Source organism: Chelmon rostratus, chromosome 9 (assembly GCF_017976325.1).
Source record: "Chelmon rostratus isolate fCheRos1 chromosome 9, fCheRos1.pri, whole genome shotgun sequence".
NCBI lineage: Eukaryota > Metazoa > Chordata > Actinopteri > Chaetodontiformes > Chaetodontidae > Chelmon > Chelmon rostratus.
In genome coordinates, this window is record NC_055666.1 from 26,434,183 (window position 1) to 26,459,400 (window position 25,218).

The following is a 25,218-nucleotide window of genomic DNA, read 5'->3' on the forward strand; positions in this document are numbered from 1 at the left end:
GTGTATATATATATATATATGTGTGTGTGTGTATATATATGTATATATACATGCCAAGCCATCCCATAGGAGCAGGGGCGGAGCAAGGTGCAGCGCCTGGGGACCAACTCCAGCTCTAAGCCAGTGCCTCCGTCAAGGGCGCCGAGGGGAGAACGAACATGTTTTGATGGTGGTAGAAACAGGAGGCCGCAAAAATATGCACAACTCAAACACATATGTCTAACTATGGAAACTGTAGATGTATTAAGAAATTTTACACTATTTATAACACAGAATTAGATTTTCAACATATGATGAGAAATATATCAGGAACAAAACCATTAAGACAAAACTGACACCATGAAGAAGAAACAGGTGATGAGTTAAAGGGCCACCACAAGCCTGTAAAACAGCTTCAGCTTCAGCAGAGCACTCTCTAATATGTCATTCCACACCCTCCCATAGGTGCTTAATTAGCAAATCTGGTGACTGCGAGGCCATTACATGTTACATACAAATGATTGCCATCATTTCTGTACTCATTAGACCTTTCAGTGACCTGTGTAGAGGCATCTGCATTTATTATATTCCATAACTCATTCATTCAGATTTTTACTTTAATTTGTCACTGATAAGTACAGTACATGCATGTGCCTGGTGTGTAGATGTAAGATTTAAAAAACTGCCCACACCTTAAAAGGTATATTCAGGACATACATTATACATGGTTCATAGGCTAAGGAATGTTCATAAATATGCAGATTTGGACATGTGCATTAATGTCTACTGATATTAATCAAAAACTATGAGTGTGTGTGACATTTTTTGTGTGTGTAACAAAGATGATTTGGCATTAATGACCACCTTTTCCATCTCTCACACATACCTGCATTGCACTGACTCCTGGAAATCAACAAAATCAAACATTGATGTGATGTGAGAGAGCGCTAATGTAATCCACATGGCTGTATGTTTGTGTGCTCTGTGTGTGTGTGTGTGTGTGTGTTTCCATGTGCCTGGTCGTCACGTGAGACTGAGCGCCGCTCTGGTACTTTAGAGCAATTCACACGTAATTCTGTAGTGACTATGGGCAGTAATGAGCCCAGAGGACAGAGGGAGGGATCAGAGGTCAGAAAAAACCTATTTCACAGCCCCACACTTCTCATGCTACGCTGCAGATATTTCCAGGAAATATGGCCTAAAATTGCACCTCATTGTTCGGCACCTATGGAACTGTATACAATGGAAACAACAGGTGATTTACTGCAGCAAAATGGTACTGAATCACATGAATAAATGGAATCAATAAGAGAGGTTGCAAAGAGTGTCGCAGTATACTAAATATTTATTCATGAGAAACTGGAATGTTTGCACTGAGACACCTTCTATGTTAGGAATTAGTGGGTCATATACGTTACAGAACACAATGGCTACATTTGTATGTATTCATTCATTGTGTAAACTGTTTTTCTTTATCTATATCAAGCAACTAATGCATAAATTGTGCTTTATAAAGAAATATTAAAATTACTTACCATATGTAGATATTATACTGTGTCTTATGCGAGCACTATGAGCCAACATGCCAGTAAGTGTGATCATTTGCAGAATCTGCAAGTTCCTCATGGTGATAGGGATTTTTCTGACTGAAATTCTCATTTGCATTATCATGAGAAAATGTAATTGCCAAAAAATAAAAATGAATAGATCAATGAAATCCATGCTCTCGTATTGTGAGTGCAAATTTCTACACTGACATGAGCAGGACACTGACTCAGACGCAATGGATCAGCATGAGAGGCTGGCTTTAAATACTGACAGCATCAAAAATTACTACAGCAGTTAATATTTGTAATAATGCTAATTGGTCAATGAAAGGCAATTTCACAGCAGACTGATGAACAAAGTAAAATAACTTCATAAACACCATTACAAGGCAGTTTGAATCATGTCAGCAACCGACCGTCAGCGTTGGTTTCTTTTAACCAAGACCACAATATTTTGTTCCAATCTTTAAGGAATAGTTCAACATTTTGGGAACGAGGCTTAATTTGTTGTCTTGCCAACAGCTAGATGAGAATATTGAACTGTCAATCATCGTCAATCAGTGTGTTTTCATGTGCATTTTGAAGCATCGCAGTAGAAAAGGTTGATGAGAGTGAAATTTTAGAAAAAAACTCACTTGTTTCACATTCGCTTGTTTCAAAAAAGAGTTTGGGTTCATTCTGATCGAAAAGTGGAATTTGAATCAGCCCTGATTTTTGAGCTTGATTTAGTTTTTCTTCTTTTTCCAAGCACACTCGAGTGCTGATCATCAGACATCCATTCACCATTTTCAGGTGTTTTTTTTTTTTTTTTAACTCAGGGAATAAATGCCTCAGGGTCTCAATAAACCTCACAGAACATGCTGAGTATAGATGTGCCCTGAAATTACTTAAAGAGTTATTTATGCATGATGCATAGGAGACCAGAACAACTAGTGTGTTTTATCTCTTTGCACGTCTTTTTCTCTGCACATGAGCGTGTTTGCATGTGTCTCGATTTGAGCATTCATGTATTCATGCCGCATCAACACTCTCTCGCGTCTCTGTGTTAAGACAAACATCCCAATGAAGCCTAGGTGTATTTGCAAGTGTGTGTGTGCATGTTTATGGAACCAGCACACACTGAGGACACTTGGATGTCTTAAGCACCAACAAAGTGCATGTCAGATGAAGGAGACGAGTATTTGGATGAGAATCCAAAGACTTGGCGAACGGTACGTTTGATGTGGAAATGAATGATTCAAAGTCTCTGGGCACCATCTTGTCTTGCAGCTCCCACATTTTTCTTGCATTTCTTTTCTTATTTTGGACCAGTGCCAATGGTCTAGATCCATCTCTTTGTTCACTCCATCATGTACAATGTGTTGAATTGTTTTAATCTGAGCTGCTGTGAGGTTATCAATAGGTCTGCCATGTTCCTGCGCTGCTATTTGTAGTTCAATTCAATTCAGTTCGAATGTTTCTTTCCTCTGTGTTTCATGCTGCCTGAATCAGTACTAAGGAATAACTCAGCATCAGATAAAATCTGGTGTTATTGCTCATTCCCAGTGGCTAAAATTTGCACCTTGCTGCATTGATGTAACGGTGTGCAGAGGATGTGTTCAGTGCAGCTTGAAATCACGGTCGGGTGTGGTTACAGGTGCAAAGGTTGTCAAGACTTTGACAAGAAATGAGCTGTGACGGCTAACATGGCACCTTCAGACACTCAAACTCCAATCCTATACGCTGAATACGTCACGCAAACCTTTTTTTTTTGTTTGTCTGTTGTGAAAAAAGAAAATTGCCGGGAGGCATTGGGCCGATCAATGGCTCTGACTCAATACAGACCCCCTCCTCAATGGATAGATCATTCAGAGGGTGAATTTGGTGGCACAGATGCAGCAACAACTGTCCAATCAATCCTTCTGCTGCTAAAGTACAACATGATGGAGCCTCAAAGCATCAGAATTCCTCCACCGCTGCCAAAAGAAAAACGAAGAAAACAAAGACAGCGAGCAGAAGCTGGGATTCAGGTACAAGAGACGACAAATAATTAAGAATTTGCCAGACAGCGTTTGACTAAGTTGGTAAACATTTTCCTAACTCAACAACTCATGAAACATTGTGATTTTTCACAGGAATCTGGAGAATTTTACTTCCTCAGAAACTAGTGTAAATGGTGAAATCAGCTGAAACTGTGTGTTCACAAATATCTGCTGCTCATCTCGTCAGGAACAAAATGTTTTACACACACTAAGAAGTAAGTTAATACTGCAGAGGGGCCAATCATGAAGAATTAAAGTTTAGAAAGTTTCGTCTCAACATCTCACAAAACTCCCGGGCTGACAAAAGAGTTTCCTTTTATTGAGGTTATTACAGCCAATAAGAGTAATGTACAGTGTGCCTCTCTCTCTCTCTCTCTCTCTCTCTCTCTCTCTCTCTCTCTCTCTCTCTCTCTCTCTCTCTCTCTCTCTCATGTCAACAATGTCCACGAAAATCAAATCAAATAATAAAATAATTTTAAAAGTTCGCTTTTCTGGTTTCCGAGCCCACATTTTCTGAGCTTTCCCACCCTTGGCGTGGTCATAAAGAAAAATTAAAAAGGCAGCAACTATGAAGGAGATTTTGAAATAATAGCTTTAGCATTTTTATCTGCCATTAAGTGACTGGCTGCCATCCAAACTGGCAAATATCATCTCTCAGATTATTAGATCGCTGTATCTAAGATTATACAGCATGCATAATGCTGAGGCACTCAACACTGAGCCTACTGTTGCCTTTTAGTAATGAAAATATCCGAGGTATTCCATAGTAAATTTAATGTGGGGGATCACACACTAATTATATTTATTTCTGAGGATGATGACATAGCCGTTGCTTTAATGGACACCTTTTAGGAAATAAAACGTAAAAGAGAGCAAAAAGGTCAAGGGAAGTTCACGATTGAGAATCAGAGTTCTCACATGGCAGAGCGATATGAACCAACCATGGCTTCGGGATTGACCGTGAGGCGCGCAACCGAGGAGGCGAGGGCACGCGCACCATCATCTGGAAGAGGCGATAAGAAGCTGAGCGAGAGAGCGCATCAGTGTGGATCAAATGAGACCATTTAGCGCACAGGTGAAACCCCCGGAAAGATGAACCGAAGTGGGAGAGAAACAGAGAGACAAGAACAGACGGAAGGACAGAATGAGAAAAAGAAAGGGAAGTAGAGAAAGGAATCAACAGAGGAAAGGACATAAGGAGAGAACATCATTGGTGGATCATGAGGACGGTGTGTGACACAGAAACACACACACTCACATTTACACAAAACCTCAGCCGAGAGAGAGAGAGAGGGAAAGGGAGAGAGGGGGGAGAGAGTAAGTAAAAGGGAGAGAGAGCATCTCTGTTGGATGCTATAAGGCGCCTAAACCGCCTCGACCAGGACTCAGACGCTCAGAGTTGAAGTTGTTTCCCGCATGTGAGAGTGTGACTGGCCGTGAAACCGGCAGACTGAGAGACAGAGCGGCATCTGAAGCTGAATGAAGCAGGAATGATGACTGTGCAGTGGATTTGTGAATGAAGCCTCAGAGTGGAAACATCACTCCAGCTGCGCGAAAAGACTCGATTCACAAGCTGGCGCGGCTGACCCGAGAAGCTTCTGATCTGCACATATTTCCGGTTTAAATGGGAACTGAACGGCAGACTGGAAACCGCGTGACACCTGCTCGCATTTAAAAGACTTGATTTGCGTTTTCTGTCCCTGAATGTTGATCGCCGAGGATTCCCGAGTGTAAACGTTCAGATTATTCTCGTTTACACCGCTGACAAGTGAACTTACACAGGTAGACAGCAGGACTACTCAAAGGTGAAACTGTTCTAGTTTCTCACAGAAATGTCTTGTGATGCCATGTTTGGAGACCCGGGCGCATAAGCGACGCGTCGCTCCGGTGCCATTGCGCGCAGCGGTGCGCGCAGCTCCCCGTTGCGCGTAGTCTGACAGTCACATGGACGCGGGAAGCAGGGATGCTGAGGGGGCTGCAGCACCCCCTAAAATCAGGCATTATAGAACCAGACCATCAATTGATAAAAAGTTGAAACTTCTATAATGTTTTCTCTTGTATTTTTGGAATAGAGGCTATAGACAAATAGACAATAGTTTTTGTGACGGGAAAGAGGATCTACTTTGTTTTTATCCTTTCATCTTCTTATGTAGTAGTCCATTAGATAAGATTCCTTGCGACGTGGACTCACAGGTGTTTTAGAGGAAGTGTCCCTCGTGTCCCGCTGAAAAGCCTGCTGAACTGGTCATGGGTCAGATCTCTGACCGGGTCCAGGCTCCGGCTCTCTCCCTCTTCACCTCCTCACAGCTCTCATGCAGTAGTTTAGTGCCGTCGGTGTAGTTGCGGTGTCGGTGTTCGGGTCCGCTGTGGTGTAAAACATCATTTCTTGTTAATAACTATTAGCTTAAATGTTATGCTATGTAGCATGACATCATCATAAAAACTTGAGTTTCTATCAGCGTCCGAAAGTCCGACTTCCAGCGTCTCTGGACCGCCGTGCGTTATGCTGAATGGACCGACCCTCCGCGACCACGACCCGATGCGACTCGTCGATCCGAGGCACCTTCCGCAACTGATGTCCCTGGAGGACCATGAGCCCACCATGGTGGAGGGGACCCTGGTGCCCCGCAACTCCACGCCGGCAGGGGAGGAGGGGGCTCCGGGTCAGCAGCACCAGTCCTTCCCCTGGGTGGTGACCGTGCTGGCCGGCGTCCTGATCACGACCATCGTGGTGGATGTTATCGGGAACCTGCTGGTCATCGTGTCCGTGTTCAGGAACAGGAAACTCAGGAAAGCAGGTACAGGTGTTAGAAAAACTCAACAAAATGAGTTAAAAGCTTTTGAAACGACCAGACCTGGCCTAATTGTGTAGTTTTCATCTTTTATATTTTCACTGTAATGACCCCATAATATCCCCGTGGCAGCTGAATGATGTAGATAATCAAGTTTATTACCCAACTTTACTACTTTTTCTGGAGGTTATGTCACTATGAACTTAGGCTATACTGTGTTTGCCGTGAATTTATACTCTAGTATCTTGTATTTTCTTATATATTTCTATAATTTTCTTTAGGAATAATATAATATACATTTTCTTTTGTTTTGTTTTGTTTTTTTTACTTATAACATACATTATATTTAAATTTCCTGCACTCACATTATAAGAAAGTCAGAACATCTTCAAAAAGAAATATTAAAATCTCAGTAAAAACATACTATTGGATTATAGATACTACTGTACATTATATACCAGGACACTGTATCACAGGAATCAGTCCACTGACAGCAGTCAAAGTGAACCTCTACACTATCTGCTTTTTAATGATAAAAACACTCTGTTAGTGCAAACTGCAGTTTGTATCACTCCATGGCACTTTCTTCTCATCATGAGTTCATTAACAGGTCAGATCTGGTTGGAAAAGCTGTTTCACTCAGCTCTCTCTAACTTTTTTCACCTTGGCATTTTTCTGTCACCGCCGTGCTGAGCGACTTCAACAGATTACCGTCTGATGTCTTACTCAAGGACACTTTGACAGAGTGCTCGGCTGCTGCAGACGATCAGACACCAAACGCAGAATGACATGTTGTTATAGTTTTAGAAAAATGCGGCGCTGACAGAGTATTTGTCACCGTCAGTTTCTGTAAACAGTGACGATCCAGACTCTTGGAGCAGCTCTGCAGAGGCAGGTCAGGAGATTTCCTGAATTAGTTCACAGTGAAGGACTTTCGGAAGCTGAAAGCAGGGAAACCATACTTGGTGACTCAGTGTAATCAATGAGTAAATCTGATAGTAGCCACAGTGTGGTGTGGACTACAAGTGTTCAAGAGCAACGCTGTGCATAAATAACCGGCCACTTAGGACCTTCTAACACACAGATGGAGAAAAAAAAATCCATCAGGCTCCTAATTGTTATCTCTCACTCAGCAGCATGCTGCTGCAGAGCCATCAGAAGATGCAGACATCACATTAAAGGCACTCAGCGACGACAGGCAACAGTATACGAATATTGATGAGTTGTTTTGCCATTTACGACGTTCGCGTTCCTGGAGCGGTGAAGCCGAACTTCCTGTGAAGCTCCATTATTAACACTCCAGGCAGGAAAATCAATTCACAGCATCCACCTGCCATGCTGTTTATGTTAGAGAAGCTTGTTTGTGACAGGTCACAGGGTCACCAGGTCAAATCCCGAATCAGACGGGAGAATGTTGAAGGAGGAGGCGACGAGTTGCTGTCGGAGTGTTTCACTGCTCTACAAAGACACAGTCACAGTTAAGTAATCATCAGGTCAGGTTTCATGTTTTTGCAATGGCTGGTTTTTGCTAAATGGTTGTACAGCTGAATACACACATTGGTTTGAAAGATGTGCTGCTGTGGTGCGTTCACATGCTGCTGAGAATCTCTGACATCTGAGAGTTGAGTGTGAAGAGCTGCTCTCCAAACACTTTCCAGTTCTACAGCTTTGTAAAAAACCACATCAGGATCATTACTGATGTAATCACACATGGCCAGAAGTGTTTGTGGTTGTTCTGAACAGACCATCAGCTGACGAGACGGCTGTCTCTTAAATATGATGACACTCATAGTGTTGCACTCATCCTTCTCACCTCAGCTGCAGCTGACCAGTCACGCCAGCAAGCCAGCAGGTTGCAGAAGTTGTTGGATGCAGCCCTGACTAATCTGATGTCAGAAAGATGTGGGTGGGAGGAGGTTCCTGAAGCTTTTTAACCGTCCGACAGGCAGCTCTGGTCGAGTACTGGTGCCTTCAGGGTGGCGAAAGTGTAGAAAAACATCAGCTGTTGTTAGCGAGGAAACAGCTGCGTGCCTCTTTAGCAGTTCTGTGAATGTCAAGTTGCGCCTCTCTTTGTTTCTGTGGCCTTTTCAGGAACCTTTTCTATATTTCTATATTATCGGGCGCAAGTAAGGGTTAGTATCTCATGTCCAGCTTTAATTTCACAAAGATAAGGACCAAAAAAGCACCTGCACGCTGCCGTCTCTTGCTCCCAAACCTTGTACTGATCAGATTTTTTAATGGGCATAATAAAAGAAACACATAACTTTACTTTATCCATGTACACAAAAAGACTTGGGAGCTCGACGGCCACGTGCGGTAATGTTTTGTCTTTTTGTGATTAATGTGTCTCTTGATGACAGTTACAGAGATGTCGGCTAAACCTGGGTTAAATTCATCTGAAACGTCTTTAAGTTGGTCTGTATGAACAGAATTTCAATCACTGTATTTCAGTGGGAAACAGGTCCTAACTACACGTTGAAAAACAATCACTGATATGATGTTTAAACAGTGTTTATATGTGGCCTAACTGCCTAAAAAAATGCTCACTTTTCAGGAAAATCTAGTCTAGTTTTACCTCAAACATCCACGACTGCAAAACATTGCATTTGAACGAGCCTTCACTGGGATTTCATCTTCATCAAACTAGTTTAGTTGTTGCAACAGGACGCGGATGTCTTGATTGTAGGGTGTAAGATTAAAAATGAACAAGAAGGCAGTGGTGGTAAAAAGCAAAGAAACCAGAAGAAAGAGTGCAGAGTTGGCAAGTTAATTATCTTTATCTCCGTCCAGGCTAACTTTCTGTCAGTTTGTGAGCGTCTAAATGTGCAGCCTCCGATCATCCGGTCACAGTCATGCTCCTGAGCTCCACACTTGCCACAATGATAAATTAGCATCGCCATGAATCAATACATAAACAGCCGTATAGCGTCGCTCCCCTCAGCTCATCAAAGCCGTCCTATAGGCATCAGTCAAAAAAGTCACTGGCTTCCTGCTTTTCCATCAATCTGGTAGATCCCTGGAATCCCTGAGTGAAAACCTAACGATTGAAGGTGGAGAACTGGATGAATTGTTCACCACTCTCATTTATTCTCCTCGCTGCCTCCTCATTCATCTGATCTCCCCTCCTGTCCTCTCTTATCTCCTTTTCTACCCACCTCTCCCTTTTCTTCGGTTACCCCATCGTCTCGTCTCTCGTCTCAATTCATCTCCTGCCTTTCTAATTCTCCTCTCTCCCATCCTGCCTTTCTTGTCCTTTCCATTTGATTCATTCCTTTAGACTTCACCTCACCTTTTCTCTCCTCTCCTCAGCATCCTTGCTTTTTTTCCCTTTACAAGCTCTCTCCTCTGCTCTTAATTACTCCTCTCTGTCCTCCTCTCCTTCCCTATCATCTATCCGATTTTCTTCCTCACATTCCTTCTCTTTCTTCTCGCCTTCTCTTCTCTCGCCAGCGAAATATTCTCCTCTTTTTTTGCGTTTTTCTGTCCTTCCCTCCATCGATCATCTCCTCTCTCCATCTGCCCTGTTAGAGACACATTAGCCGATCATTAGCAAAGTCCTGTCACAGTTCATTATGTCACCAGATCAACACAAAACCGACAGATTACCTCCATTCATAATCTGCACTCACTCAAAACACCAACATATAAATGTGTCAATGCATTCTGTGAGCGCTGTTCTATGGAAATAGCTGAAATTGTTTACATCTAAAAAGGCAATTATCTTGTCAATGCAGAGGAAAGTATTTTCTTGTTTGACTTGGTGGAATTGCTGTATTGTGTTTTGCTTTGTCGGTTCCTGGCTGATTGCCCGGACTCACTGAAATCAACTAATTTGTGGCCCCTGAAATTGCAAAAACTGTGTCCAGCTGGAAATCAATTTGCCGAAGCATGAGTGAGTCAGACAGCTTTCATTGATCTCGAGGCCGGCAGATCAGCAGTTCTCAACCTTTTCAGAGCCAGACGACAGTCCCACCTGGACAGAGTAATCCACGGCAGACCAGGCTGCTGATGAACTCTAAATGTCAGTTAGATCCATTCATGAACTTGCATTTTTAATACATCTGCTCTTCATTAGTGCTGCTGATTATTCTGTCTTGATTGTTAAAGTTTAGCAGTGTCCAGACTCCTGCAGCGAAAGGCCAAGCTGCACAAGATGCTCAGACTCTGCAGCGTCTCTTACATCGATCAAAGGGCTGCAAAGCAACTTGTTGAAACTCAGAAAGTCAGTATTATGAGCAACGTGGCATTGAAGCCTGAGAGCCAGTTGAGGCAAAAACCTGATGAAACAAACCAGGTTTATCTTCTTCTTCGTTTATCTTATCTTCTTATATCTTCTAACAGAAACTAACACTGGGACATCAAGACCAACTAAAGAGAGAGTGAGATTAATTATGAGGACGAGAATTTCATGTGGGAAAAACATTGGATTTATACTTTTTAAGGACAAATTAGATTTATTACAGAACACAGTCTCATCTTAAGGAACATCTGTATAAGCTTTAAACCTGAGTCCAGGTTTCCAGTACAACCTGATAGTACACACATTTACTGTCTTTTTGTATCCGTAGAGCAGGCCCAGTTCTAGACCAGCTCTTCAGGGGCCTCCTGACTTTGCCTGGAGCCAAGAATTTTGAAATAAAACTATAAACTATATATAATTTATCTAATAAACCCCATATTTGTTTTATGAGGACAGCATGGTAACCCTTTGAGATTGTAGTGTACAACCACAATGTGGCAGGAACATTCCTACAATCTATAAAATGAGCATAATGTGTGCATGTCATTAATGTACAAAACAAGCAAACACATTAATGTGGTAAACATACCTTCCCTCAGTTGATGCTCATTAAAAATCATACCCTCAGACCTTTAATCAGACGTCTCAGCAACGTCCTCCAGGCACACACGCAATAATCACACATAGCAATCAATACAGAATGAAAGCAGCACATATAATTATTACACATGTGAGAGACACACAAAGAGAAACACTTTATAATGTGTTATTGGCTTTAATAACTGCATGAAAAATAAAGTGAACTGGAAATGAAATATACTGTATCGTCACCTGGGGAAAACGTACCAGACTCCATTAAAAAAACGTGGAGTTTTGTGAGTTGTCCAACAAGCTGCACCAGATTCTCAATAATTTGTCACCTCTTGTAAGTTCAGCGCAGGAATACATTATTTCTTTGTGTGTGTGTGTGTGTGTGTGTCACACTGAAGAAGAGGAGTCAAAGAAGTAACAGCAAAACCTTCAGCCTGACACGTTTCAACAAATCAGCTTCTGTTTGCTTTCCATGTTTTTCATTGATATGTCTGTCTGTGGATTTTTGCTTGTGTTGTCGTTTTCTTCTTCCTTTGCTTTATTGGTGCATTGCTAAGTTTTTTTTTGGCACGTTACCACCACCAATGGTGGTCAGTGGAATAGCAGGAACATGTATCGTGTCGCCCCTGTAGACGTTCCTGTGTGTCCTCATGTATGTGCACAATACAGACAGACAGTGAGCCACTTATGGAAGCATTCCTCCATAGCACTAAAAATGCTTAAAAAAAACTTCTGTTTGGTGGAGATTCAGGATGAAAAATAGTCTTAAGCCTTAAACTGAGTGACTTCCATTCCATGTCTCCATGCAGGACCATAAATAACCTCAGATCTAATTAATCTGCCTTAAAAGAACAAGATAATACATCATCTTAAAGTCTGCGTCATATCAAATATCTGTATGTGAAATGATAAATGTCAGCAGTCCCACACAGATGGAGCTAGGTCTTTTTTAAGCGTGGGATGGTGGGTGGTGTCACTCTCTGCATCATGAGAAGTGAAGCTGAGCAGATGGCTGTTCTCTGGGTGTTGCACTGAATCCCAAACCAACCGGTCAGACAGCTGGAAACCGGCAAGAACGGGGGTCTGCTCTGAAATATCACCCACTGAGGGGATTTACTCGTAAAATAAGCTCACGGTTCTTCTTTGACCTTCTTCTTCATCTCAGAACGCACCACAGTTCACTTTGAGGAACTCAACGAGCATGAAGGTGCCAACTAATGAAACTAATATAAACGAGGAACTCTGAAACTGACTTTCGTCATTAATGGATATTAATAAATGAGATGTATATATATATATGTCAACAATATAAACATATATTTATAACAGCTCCAGTTCCTCACAGAGTCCAGATGTGATCTATAGGCTGTTATATCATAGAGTTGTGCTAAACCCTCTGTTAAACACCTGGATGACATCACAGGATCTTACAGGATCAAATATCATTTTTATCTGATCAATATTAATATATGAGAGAGATCAGGCAAGAGAGAGAGAGAATCTAAATCTTAAATTTGTCCACTGTATTTATTTTAATTCAGTGAACTGCACAAAAACTGCAAAAAAGTGTATTATTCCCAAGAACTGCAGTCATATATAATATTATTACATTATCAGCACCAGTTATTACATTTTCAAAGGGTTTTTAAATACTAGGCCAATAATGTATTAACCAGCCAATAATGTAATAACTTATTACATTATTGGCAAAAAGTTATTACGTTATTGGCTCAAAGGTTTTATTACATTACTGGCAAGTTATTACATTATTGGTTTTATTACATTTAAAATGGCCAAAATTATTACGTTATTGGTAGTTATTACATTATTGGCCGTTATTACGTTTTTGGTTGCTACACGCCAGTTTGAAACCAGATTGTGAACAAACATGAACAAAAAATACATTCAGTGGATATAACTATGTTTGGGGTTTTATTGCATTTTATCAAATCTGAAACCAGCAGCGGACTTTCCATCAAACTCTGGTCCTTTCAAAGCTCCCTTCAAATTTACGTGGCTTTAATTTTCAACATTTCAAAGCAACTAAAGACAATCAGAACGCTACATAACTCAGATATAATTGAAATCTATGTTCTTTTTTTGTGAGCTTAAAACGCAGAATCCCAACAATTTCCATAATGTTAAACTTCAGTATTAAATCTGAGCAGCAGAAGAAATGCAGATTATAACCATCTAACTTTCAGTTATGAGTCCAAGTTCAGAGCTATTGAGTGGATAAAATTAAAATAATCAAATGCTTAAAGAAATTATGATAAACTATTGATAAACTATGATAAACTGATTATTTGACCAACAGATTCTGAGAATTGATTCTGTGTTTGAGTCACTTATCATCACAAACTGAACATCTTTCAATTTTTAGTGGTTAGTGAGAGAAACCAAAACAATGAATTATTGAATTACTAGACAGATAAATTGATCATAGAAATGCTAATTTGTTGAAAGCTCAGAACAGCAGATGTATGAATCTGGATGATGTAGACTGATGGTAAAATAAACCAAAAAGTAGCACATAGCAACATAGCATAGCAACAACATAGCAACAACTTTTCAAACCAATCACCCAGAAGCTCCCAGAAATTACATTGACATAGTGCTGACGACTCATATTTAGTTTTTCTGTTAACCAGCGACCTCTAGTGGTCAGGTGATGCAGTATAAAGAGCAAGAAAGTCCACATATGGAGGAAGTCGCTGGTGATACATGTCGTTCTGGGAGTAATGGCAACAACCTAGTCATTCCTTGAGGATGTGTTGGTTTTATGAACTGAACTGTATGGAAATCACAGGTGTGCAGGTGTGCACACAGGTGGATGGTCGATGTACAGAGCAGTGGCGTGCACAAACTTTTTGAAGGGCAGGGGCGAAAAGGACTTCACTTGAGCACGCATTTTGGCGTCCAAGAGGACACTTTAGCATGCGTTTTGGCGCCCAAGAGGGCACTTTAGCACGTGTTTTTCAACATTTGGTGCATTTAACTGGATTGTGGAGAAACATTTGGAAAGTTTCTAAGAAAGCTCTGTCAGTTTTTAGCCTCGACCCTGGATCACCAGTAGAATTCACCAGACAACAGCCAGGTCTTTCAGACCGGAGCCAGCCCTCAGAGCTGAACCCGTTTGTGTCTGTGAAACCTGTTTCAGCTGCTAACCCGCAGCAGAGCGGGCTGAGCGTGGTGGGAAAACACTCTCAGTTATCAAGACAGCTGCATTTTAATTCTATTTTTCCATTTCTCTTATTACGAATTTCATTTCATACATGGAAGGTCTGGCAGAGTTCATTTCCTCTTTTCATCCCACTGCATGAATCCCTCTTGTTAACTATAGATTTTGAGGGAATATGAGCACAACGTAATGACTGCACATCATTAAACCTTTACAGCTTCTGTATTGGGTGACTGCACCGCCTGAGCAAGGTCACAGCTGGCCGGCAGGCGAAAGGAATATTTATGGAACCTCCCCTCTGGGTTTTCAGATAGCACACCTTTTAAAAACGCTGTGTGCTACAGTACTTGCTCTGCCTTTAAAGCAGGGATGGATAAGCACGTGTTATCGAGGGCTGACAGTATTGTTGTCACTTTACTTAGCTCGTCCTCGAAACTCTGTGGGGCTTCATTCATTAGCATCATTAGCAAGTTTTCTTCAGGTCTTAACCTGACGATCTCACAGTGTTGAAATACTCAGGCCCATTTTTGTGTGCATACTGACTATTCTGGTTGGGTTTATAGAAACACATATTAACATAAATATTAAATATTAAAGTTGTAGGATTTAATTTCCTGCCCGATGAACTAGAAATACAACAGCGGCGCAGCTGGTTTACAGTGCAGCCAAACAAACTGTTGGCTTTTTAATTAGGAAGTCCGTCAATAAGACACATACGGCACAGGTCGTTAACAGCTCCCTCTTGTGCTTTAACTCTCTGCAAACATTTAAAACAGATCCACTGACGAGCCAACGCTGAAAATGTGTCTCATCTGCAGACGTATTTTCGATGAGTGATTGTGGTCAGCGCTGTGCATTCCCTGTGACCTCTTCGATGTTCTTCAGCCACCTCATCCAGATGAATTCTTTTAATATGAAGCAGCTGCAGCAGCAGCAGGAAGTGATGTGTTAGCATTAGCAGTTACTTAACGCAGCCCTGAGGTGGCTTTAGGAGAGCGAGCAGTGAAGAGGGAGGCTGTTATCCCTTCAGTTCATACTGGGCTACGTGCTGCATCGCTTCCTGTGACTCTGCTCAAGTAGGCGATCACCTGACCGGCGGACTGTGACGGTCTTTTGTTTCCGCCTTTGTCGCGTGTCGACAGGTCGGGCCTGGCTGCAGTAGCTAGATAAAAATTAAACAGAAAACTGCATGAGGCATGAATTTTTGTCTTTTAGTGAATCATTGTTTGGAGGTTTTGCTGGTTGGCAAAGATGTGGAGAAAAAACTTCACACGTCAGGACTAAGGGGGTCGGCGTTATGTTCGTTTTCTAGGGTTGGTTTAATCAGCAGGGGGAGATTTGAATATTAGTTTCTGTGTTTGATACTCAGGCAACAAGTACTTTTAGGGATGGAGACATGGTGAAAACAGTGGCTCCGGCCTGAGTTCGGGACAAAATGTTTTTCTAATGCATATTTTATTATTATGCAGGAATATTGCCAAACTGTAAAACGGTGACACACCTGAAACAATGTGCTGAAACACAACAGCTGAACAACACAGCTGAAGATCATTAAGCTGATCTTCAGCTTAATGTCCATTTGCAGCCAATAAGAAACTCGTTTCTTGGAGGAGACACAGATCAGATGCGGCCTGCTGCGTTAGCTGCAGGTTCTTAAATGGTTTCCTCACTTCTTTCAAAGGGACTGATTTATCTGTTCAGTAAATGTTGACATTTTAATGGTGTTTTGCATCTGTACTGATTTGACCAGGATTATAAGGGGCTGCGTAATGGTTGCTTTGGCACTGTTTGAGGGTTATGTCATGTGACAATAAAAGAGTCATCCATTAAGATGGTTTTCTGAGTGGCTTTTTAATAATTCTCCACCGTCATGGTCTCAGTGCAGGTCCTGGGGAACTGATGGCTTTCTGGGAAAGAGCGGCTTTGAAATGGAGCTGATAACAGGTTAGAGATATTTCTCTCTCCAGAGTCTCTTCTGAAGCTGGCAGAGAGCTTTTTCACATTACACCCTCTGGGACTGGACTAATCAACAAGACAAACCTAATCTGGACACGCTGCCATTGCTCCAGGCACGATTTAAGCAGTGTAATTGTTCGTCTTTCTTGTTCTTTTATGTCTTTCAGGTCTCATTTTATTGTGATGTACTTAGAGTAGGAAGAAAGTGGTGCACACTCCATCTCCATTTGCTATACTAATATTGTAATTTAGATGCCATTTCGGCCCGCAGGTCTCCTTTAACATCAGCAGTCATAGTTGGACGCAGGCGCTGGTATGTTGTATAGGCTTACATTCCCTCCTGGACAGTAAAACACTGAATTACCTCCTCATGGGGGAAGTGATCCCTTCTCAGTTTCAATGCATTTACGAGAGGAAACAGGATGATTCAATTCAACAAAATGCGCTGCTGCTGGATAATTCACATTTCTGCATCTGATAGTTCTTCTGCGTTGAGCAATATGAGTTTTTGGTGCTCCGCTCGTCTTTCCAACGTGCGACTCGCCACAAGGTCAAGTGGCGAGATAAATGACTGTGAGTGTGTGACATGGAACGATTCCTTCACCTGTGTGAGGATGTTTGCTTTTTACCTCTTTTATAAACACCATGAAAATTCTTTGAAAATGACAAACGTCATGTATCCTCTTTCCATTTCACTCGTGCTCCTGTCAATATCATCAAGTTGTCTGGCAAATACAATATGTTAAAGCTGATAAAACTGACAGAACGTTATGCAGAAAATGGATGGGTGTAAATGAGATTACATTCACATCTGTTATATCAGGGAGGCAGTGCGCCTCTTAGCCATGGGCAACTCATCAGACATATTCGTTAAAGCCCCGATCCTCCGAGAGCAGCAGAGAGATGTTATGACAACAGCAACAGGTGGCGGAAAGCTTAGCAACCCAGCGAGCGTCTGCTGCATTGTGCAGGCATGTGCTCTGCTGCGGCGTATGACATGAAGTCACGGCCTCCCTTTTCCCCCTGACATCATGTCTGATGAGCTCGACCTGATCCCGACCACCTGCCCGACCTCATCCCGCAGCAGCACACCTGCCCGAGGAGTCAGCCACTCCGGTGAGCTGCCAAGGCGCCGTGATTTATTCTATCTAATTTCCTTTAACCGCTCGGACACTTTTTCATTTTATATAAATCTGTCTGTTTGTATTTTCAGCGCTGGTGAGGACACGGCTGCTGCTGGAGGCATTCGGGACTCGTCTTTAACCTCACACCCTCAGATCCTGACTCTGGAAATAAATTTGCTTCCTAGATTTCTCTGCTGCGTTTGTTTCTGTTTTGAGGAGCGTGATACACAGGATGTTCAGATTAAAGAGGTGTGACCTCGCACACATTACAATGGAGCTGTACACCTTCTCAAATCTAGGTTTCTGTCAAACGCTCACCTCCTGTAGGCTTGGAAAGCAGCTGCACGGTTGTGTGGATTGTCAGCTTGGATTCATGGCAGGCGAAGTGTTATCAAGCACGTTTTCATCCAAATGTGGCTAAACGTCCAACTGGGTATATTAAACCAGGCTAGAAAAGCTGTCTGTCTTGAGTCTGGCGGTTTGCTTATTGAGGAAGAAACTGTTTGACTGACATGCAGAGGAGCCAATCAGTAACCTACAATACAATTTCTGACCCAGGAATGGCCTATCAGCTCTGCCACTGAGTTGCAGACTTGGTCATGTGAGGGTTGGCTATACTGGGCAGTCATGATGTTGCACAATATGCAGTAAATTTGATCTTAAACATATAAAATAATGGACTTTGGCTGGTGTGAGAGATCCACACATTATTTGTTATAATCTGACTCCATTATAACATGAATGTGGCTCTCTGTGACAGAAATGCTGCAGTTTGGGCGATGTAACAAAGGGCGATGTAGCCTCTAGCTCTACATTTTCTAACACAAGACGCACTAAGACAACATTTTCTATCGGCTGGCTGTCGCAGGTTGCAGCGAAAATGAACTTTGACCAGAAAGGTTGTCAGCTGGAGCTCGCACAAAAACAGGAAACACGTTCTTGAGGCAGTCAAACAGGAGTGAATGTGAATGTGTGGCTGAGCTTTAGTGCACTGAGACTGATGCGTGCACCTGCTCAGTTCTGAGGACTAAAGCAGAAGTTGTGCATTTATACATATTTTAGCAAAAATGAGCAAATCTGGAACAGACTTAGCATGTTTGGGAAGTGGACTTCTGCCATAAAAGCTGATCATAGAACAAAAAAGTCAATTCATTTAACTGTGATTGAGTGTTCAATACTGGAAATATAGATTTTTGGAGGGAATATCTCTTGAAACACAAATACATTACAAAGACGCATTAGCCTCCTGGGGTAGCTGAAGCTTTCTCATTAGTTTGGTCGATGGCTTTTGTGTTTTTTTCCGCCGTTAACGATCACTGATTACTGAAGCCATCCATTGATCGGAGGCAAACGTTTCAGTGGCCACTTGCTCGGCGGCAGCAGCAGCAGCAGCACAGATGTTCTGCTGATGCAGTTTGTTGAGGCTGAGCCAAATATTTCACTCAGGAGTCGGTAGAAACCAAAAACAGAGCTCAAAGAGAGTGCATATTGGACTGTTGACATAATAAGTTTGCATTTCTAATGTTTTGTCACCCCAGTCGCGTCTCATACAGATACACAAGGTAACCTTCAGCGTCTCTATGACGGCGTTATGCTAAGTCCACCGTAAACCCGTCCACAGCAATATTAGACACTCGTAACAAACGCTCCACCTGATCTAGTAGAAAGGGTGATAAAGTCCAGAGCAGGATGGAGGTCACAAAGGACCTTCATCCTGGAGACCAGGGCTCGGGTCTGAAACCAAACATCAACGATCTTTTCCTAAACAGAACTGCGACTGTTTCACGACATTAAAACCATGAGAAAGGCTCTCTGTGGGATGAGAACGTGTTTCATATGTTCACTGCTTGTTTCCGTTGCCAAGCACCCCTCAAAAATCAGCCGTTGCAGGTTTAAATGTTTTGAGCCAAAAACACTAAACATACAAAATAAAGGGAATAAAAGAGAAAAAAAAAAAATAAAGGAATAAGAATTTTAGAACAAAGAACATTTTATTAAAGACAGAACACAGAAAATATAACTGAGTTTGTGGCAAGTCAGAAAGTTGTTAAAGGAGGATTTGAACTTGCGACCTCAGCGTTTCTCAAATCCCGCTACAGCCCTGAATATGACCCTCTGAATACTCCCAACCTCAGCTTTATAACCGCCAACTCCTGTGTCTTTACAATATTTCAGTATGATCCAGAAACGTCAGTTGAAGGTTGCGTCGGGCAGACAAAGTGTCTATTTTTTCCTCCCAACTGCAACTCGATGCCTTTGTGTCTGTGGGTGACAGCGCTGTTTGCTGGTGTACTCGAACAAGCAGCAGCAGTCGGAGCTGCTGTCAGGATCACACACACACACACACACACACACACACACACACACACACCAGCGGCTGCAGTGCTGAACACAGTCACACTGCTGCGAGAAACAAAGTGAGAAAGACCGAAGACGAGCATCTCAGTTCAGAAGAGACGCTGCAGTGACGAGATGCTCCATCATGCTGGCGCCTGTCTGTCTGTCTGCCTCTCTTTCTGTCTCTCTGTCTGTCTGTCTGTCTGTCTGTCTGTGAGGGACATGCTGTTACAGTAACTCAACAACAACAGACTAGAGGAACTTTAAAAAGTCCACAGCGCTGCTCTGTCTTACTGAAGATGATCAGATTAGGCGTCGGAGCGCCTGGCTGCATAAATTTGCATTCCAATGGGGAAAAACCAATGTCTTTGAAACTACTGTAACTTCTTGGTACGTTCAAGAGGCAAAGTTCAGACCACACTGATAGAAATCTTTGCTCATCATTTGTCTTAACGAGCAGGCTAATTAGCATAACTGCTTGTGTTTAATTTATCATTGCGAGCGCCGGCGCCTCTTGTTGTCTGATCGGGTTTGTACGAGCAGTGAAGTGATGTTGCACGTCTGAGAGTATCTGCTGTGATAATGATTCGCTCTACATTTAGGATTAAAGGTGCCCTGTGGAGCTTTCTTTTAAACAACCTAGGTCATGTTTACATGCAGCGTCTGTCACCAAAACTCACTGCGTTGGGTGCGTTTCCTTCCTCAGAAAACATTTTTTCCAGCATTGTTTACATCCATGTTTACCTGCTACCACACTGCCTCTTCTTTGTCTCTGCTGGCTCATTACTGCCCCCGCAGGCCAGTGGGATAGTGTCAGGAAGGTGTACTGCATCACCTCAGTGTGCATGTGCGTCATTGTGCAAGCTTCTAAGTATGTACAATGACACCATGCAGCCACTCTAACTGCTTTAACAACCAACCCTACAGAGGTTAAAGACTCCCCAACAGTCAGTCAGAACTGAAGAAACATTGGATGGAAGCTTTTGCTGTAAATACCGTGCTTTTTATTATTATTCTCCTATAAAGTCAGTATTTCTATATTGTATTAATATTATTTACCTTTCAGTAAAGGATTTTAATGCATTTTCCACCGCTGCTAACTTCAGAGAGAAGGCACACTGATATGTGAATATACATAACACATTTAAATGTGTATTGAGGGCAGGCCAACAGGAATCTATATGTTCACAGCAGGAATGGCTCTAATGAGGCTGACTCTGCCCGCCTTAATATCTTCCTCAATCACTGAACTACACAGAGACTTGAACCCTTCGCCTCGGCAGTGTTTGCTTTCTTTGCTTATTAACACATAGCTTGAGCTTACACAAAGGAGGGATAATGTTGGGAATAGTTGCAAGCGGAGTAATAAAGACAGAACCACGGACTAATACATATTGGCCGGCAGGTTAACAAGTCCCCTGTCTCCGAGCCGCAGCAGCCCTCTGTGACATGCTGGAGACAAAGCGTTGTTGTCCAGAATAATAACAATGAAGCTTCTTTATAATGAAGACGGAGTCAGAGCGTGATAAATACTGAATGGTGCCGCATAGGTTAGCAGGTAGAACAAAGTATTAGCTGTGCCAGAGTTGATGATCACGCTCCCCTCTGGGTGTGAAGATGCAAGTAATTTGATAAAAGCTTCCACTGAAACACATCAGCTGCAGCAGCTGCAGAGTGATGAGACACTGCTCTCAGCCGGTGGAGGGTTTCCAGACCCAGACCACAAGCTCAGTTTGTTAGTGAGATCTGCGTGGGGCATCCGCTGAAGGCCTGAAGTGTACAATCTGACATAAAAGCATCATTTGCATTAGGTCAAATTGTACGAATGTGTTAGTCTGGCTACTTAACCAGCAGGGTGAGCCTGTTACTGCGACAGGGGAATGATAGTGAGAGGATTTGAGATCCACGAATGGGCAACAATAAAATAGTGATTTATCTGTGTCTATAAATCTAAAACACAAGTGCACCTAGCGACCATCTGCAGGTAGTTTTATCTGTCCAGCTTTAGAAGGATTTCTGTTTCCGCCTCAATAACACGAGAAAATCACAGTATAAACGCTGTACTGAAGGGCTGAGGAGACAGACAGCAGACATTACTGGCCAATGCAAGCCGTAGCTAGCTAACTTTGTTACCAAGGTGCGTTCATAACTGTGATATCAACTGCGATTCTAAGTCTGGCAAGCAAAAAACATTTAATACCAAAATGTTAGAATTCAGTTTCATGAACTGAAAACACAGTGTGAACAAGTCAAAGACGTAAACATGGACCACACTCAAAAATAAGTTCACACTTTGGTTGCCATGGTTGCGACACGCTAAACCACCCCAAAGTTTGACCTGATGGTGGCGCTAGAAGAAAAGTCGATAAGGTTTTTACACCCAACATATCAACTTTGCCTGAGTTTGGACGTTTATATCAGTACGAGTTTTTGCTAAATTGCATTAGACGGGATGGAAAGAGAAGATTACAATAGAAAGAATTAAAGTCAGCAAAAGCAGCAGCTCAGTTTGAGTTCAAGCCGCCTTCCCTCAAAAGGAAACACCTGAATGGGAGACTGAACTGATTTCATTAGCGATAGAGGTAAATATATCAGAGATAAAAACCTGCCTGCCATACTAATGCAGGACAGACGGGACAGTTTCATAAAGGGAGTTTTGTACAATGGCTAAAACGCTGAGAAAATGTAATTGAAATGCAGCACGGTTCACTCAGGGCGACAGGTAAATGTTAAACTCCTAAATCCATTTCCCCACGTGGGAGACCTTTACAGCACATCAGCAGGGTGGGAACTTTTTTTATTGTCATGGAATACAGAATTTGGTTGAGCAAAGAGGCGAAAAACTGGAATAAACTCGAACCCACCTGCTGCTGTGACTGGCATGCAGACCGGTGTTTACCCCCCCCCCAGCAGCAACAATGGCTCATCATTATGAAGCTTTTTTGGATGAGGTGTTAGTGTGTGTGCGCGAGCTGCCCAAAGTGGTTAGAGTGGAGTTTGTGCAGGACAGTTGTGTTCATTATCCTGTAATGATGCTGCAGATATTTAAGCGGCAGTGACGAGATTTGGAGAGCTTAATGATCCAGATGCCATTAGAGTTAAGTTGAAGGGGAATGTGATCCAACGGGGCGTTTGGCTTTACGGTGTGTGTGTGTGTGTGTGTGTGTGTGTGTGCCGCTCGCTCATCTCTTTGTTTCAGACTATTTTTGTTTTGCTGCTTTCCTTCAGTAACGTCCTGTTCTCACTCCGTCTAAACCTCGGTGTTCCCTGTCTTGCTTTTGTTTGCGTTCTGCTGTTTTTCTGACAGCACTCGCTTCTCTCTCGTCATGTTGTTTTTACATTTGTTGGCTTCAGATCTTCTGTCTCTCCCGTTCTCTGACTAGATTCGCCTGAAAATGTCCCACTCTGTTCAACTGCAAACATGCTTCGTTTTTCCCTTTGACTATTGGCAATATCATCTCACAAATGCATGCACTGACATACAGTAACTACTTGAAAAATGTGTTGTTGCTCTATATTTCTTTATCAATTTCACATGTTATATTAAAAACCGATTAATTCATCATTAAATTGTCAGGGGGTGGGGACTTAGGGGAACTATGGGTTGAACCCAGATGCAGACTCAAGGGAACGCTTGATTCAGATTAACAAATTTATTAATCACAATGGTTATGGCTATGGCTATGGTTATACTCTTAAATGGCTAGGGAACGCAGACGGCAAGGTGACACAGACAACGACCCGACAAAGACAGGGGGGAAAACACAGACTTATACACACAAGGAGGGATCAGTAATGACGCACAGGTGGAAACAATCAGACAATCACAAGGACGGGAAAACACAGGAGGTAAAGTAACCCAAGAAACATAACATAGACCTTCAAAATAAAACAGGATGTGACAAAAACCAGACAAAGACAACACACAAGGGGAAACTTTAACAAAAAGCCGGCATGAGCCTGAGGTGACGTGTTTAAATGTCTTGTATCATCGGATCAGATAAACAATAAATATAAATATATATATTCAGTTTATGATGACAGAAAACAGAGAAAAGCAGCAAACCTTCACATTTGAGAAGCTGGAACTGAAGAACGTTGGCGTTGGCTTGACTGAAATGATTAACGGATCATCAAAACTGCTGTCAAACGATTAATGAACTCTGTCTGCACCCATTGTCCGAGGTGTATAACAATCATATCTTCATTTATGCACCACTCGGGTTGAGGCATATTGTGTTTTCCAGAAGACGGGAAAGAAAGTGCAGAAAGAGGAGAAAGTGATGTAGCTCTTACTTATGCATATCGTGTGTATGCTCCATTCTGTATCTCAAACGAATAATGAACATTTGACACCAATCTTCAATGATTATCAATCAAAATACTTATTATGTTCTGTGTTTTTTCTGGATTTGTGGGTTATTGTGCAACAACACAGGTTGAAAGTAAGTGATACTGATTCAATAAGGGTATACGCCTTTCTTCTTCAGTGCACGTGACACCATCCCTTTTCGACCAATCCTGGCGATGCATCAGTCTTATTTTTGTCAGTGCTGTGAAATAAGATGCAGTTTGTATTGATAGACCTGCAGGCTGCAGGTGCCCGTGGCTGATCACATGATCCTGAGAGTGTGTTCATGTGTTCATTTCTACCTGCTCTGTCTCGCCTCATGTCTGCAGGAAACGCCTTCGTGGTGAGCCTCGCTCTGGCCGACTTGGTAGTCGCCATCTATCCCTACCCGCTGGTCCTGACCGCCATCTTCCACGACGGCTGGATCGCCGGATACATCCACTGTCAGATCAGCGGCTTCCTCATGGGCCTCAGCGTCATCGGCTCCATCTTCAACATCACGGGCATCGCCATCAACCGCTACTGCTACATCTGCCACAGCCTCAAGTACGACAAACTGTTCTCCAACAGCAACACCATGTGCTACGTCGTGCTCGTCTGGGCGCTCACCATCCTCGCCATTGTGCCCAACTGGTTTGTGGAGTCGCTGCAGTACGACCCGCGGGTGTACTCCTGCACCTTCGCCCAGTCGGTGAGCTCGCTGTACACCATCACAGTGGTGGTGGTGCACTTCATCCTGCCGATCGGCATCGTCACCTACTGCTACCTGCGTATCTGGATCCTCGTCATCCAGGTGAGGCGGAGGGTCAAGCCGGACTCGCGGCCAAAGATCAAGCCGCACGACCTCCGCAACTTCCTCACCATGTTCGTGGTGTTCGTGCTCTTCGCCGTCTGCTGGGCGCCGCTGAACCTGATCGGCCTGGCGGTTGCGCTGGACTCCAGGCTGAGCCGGGCAATACCGGAGTGGCTCTTCACGGCAAGCTACTTCATGGCGTACTTCAACAGCTGCCTCAACGCCGTCGTCTACGGTGTCCTGAACCACAACTTCAGGAAGGAGTACAAGAGGATCGTCCTGATAATCTTCAAGTTTCACTGCTGA

The 25,218-nt window shown here is 42.8% G+C and overlaps 1 protein-coding gene across 1 annotated transcript; it reads left to right on the forward strand.

Moving 5' to 3' along the window:
- The first annotated feature begins 6,050 nt into the window (after window positions 1–6,050).
- mtnr1al (melatonin receptor type 1A like) lies at window positions 6,051–25,218 on the forward strand. The gene is made up of 2 exons (XM_041943955.1): window positions 6,051–6,345; window positions 24,449–25,218. The coding sequence occupies exons 1-2, from the start codon at window positions 6,051–6,053 to the stop codon at window positions 25,216–25,218; spliced, it is 1,065 nt and encodes a 354-aa protein (XP_041799889.1).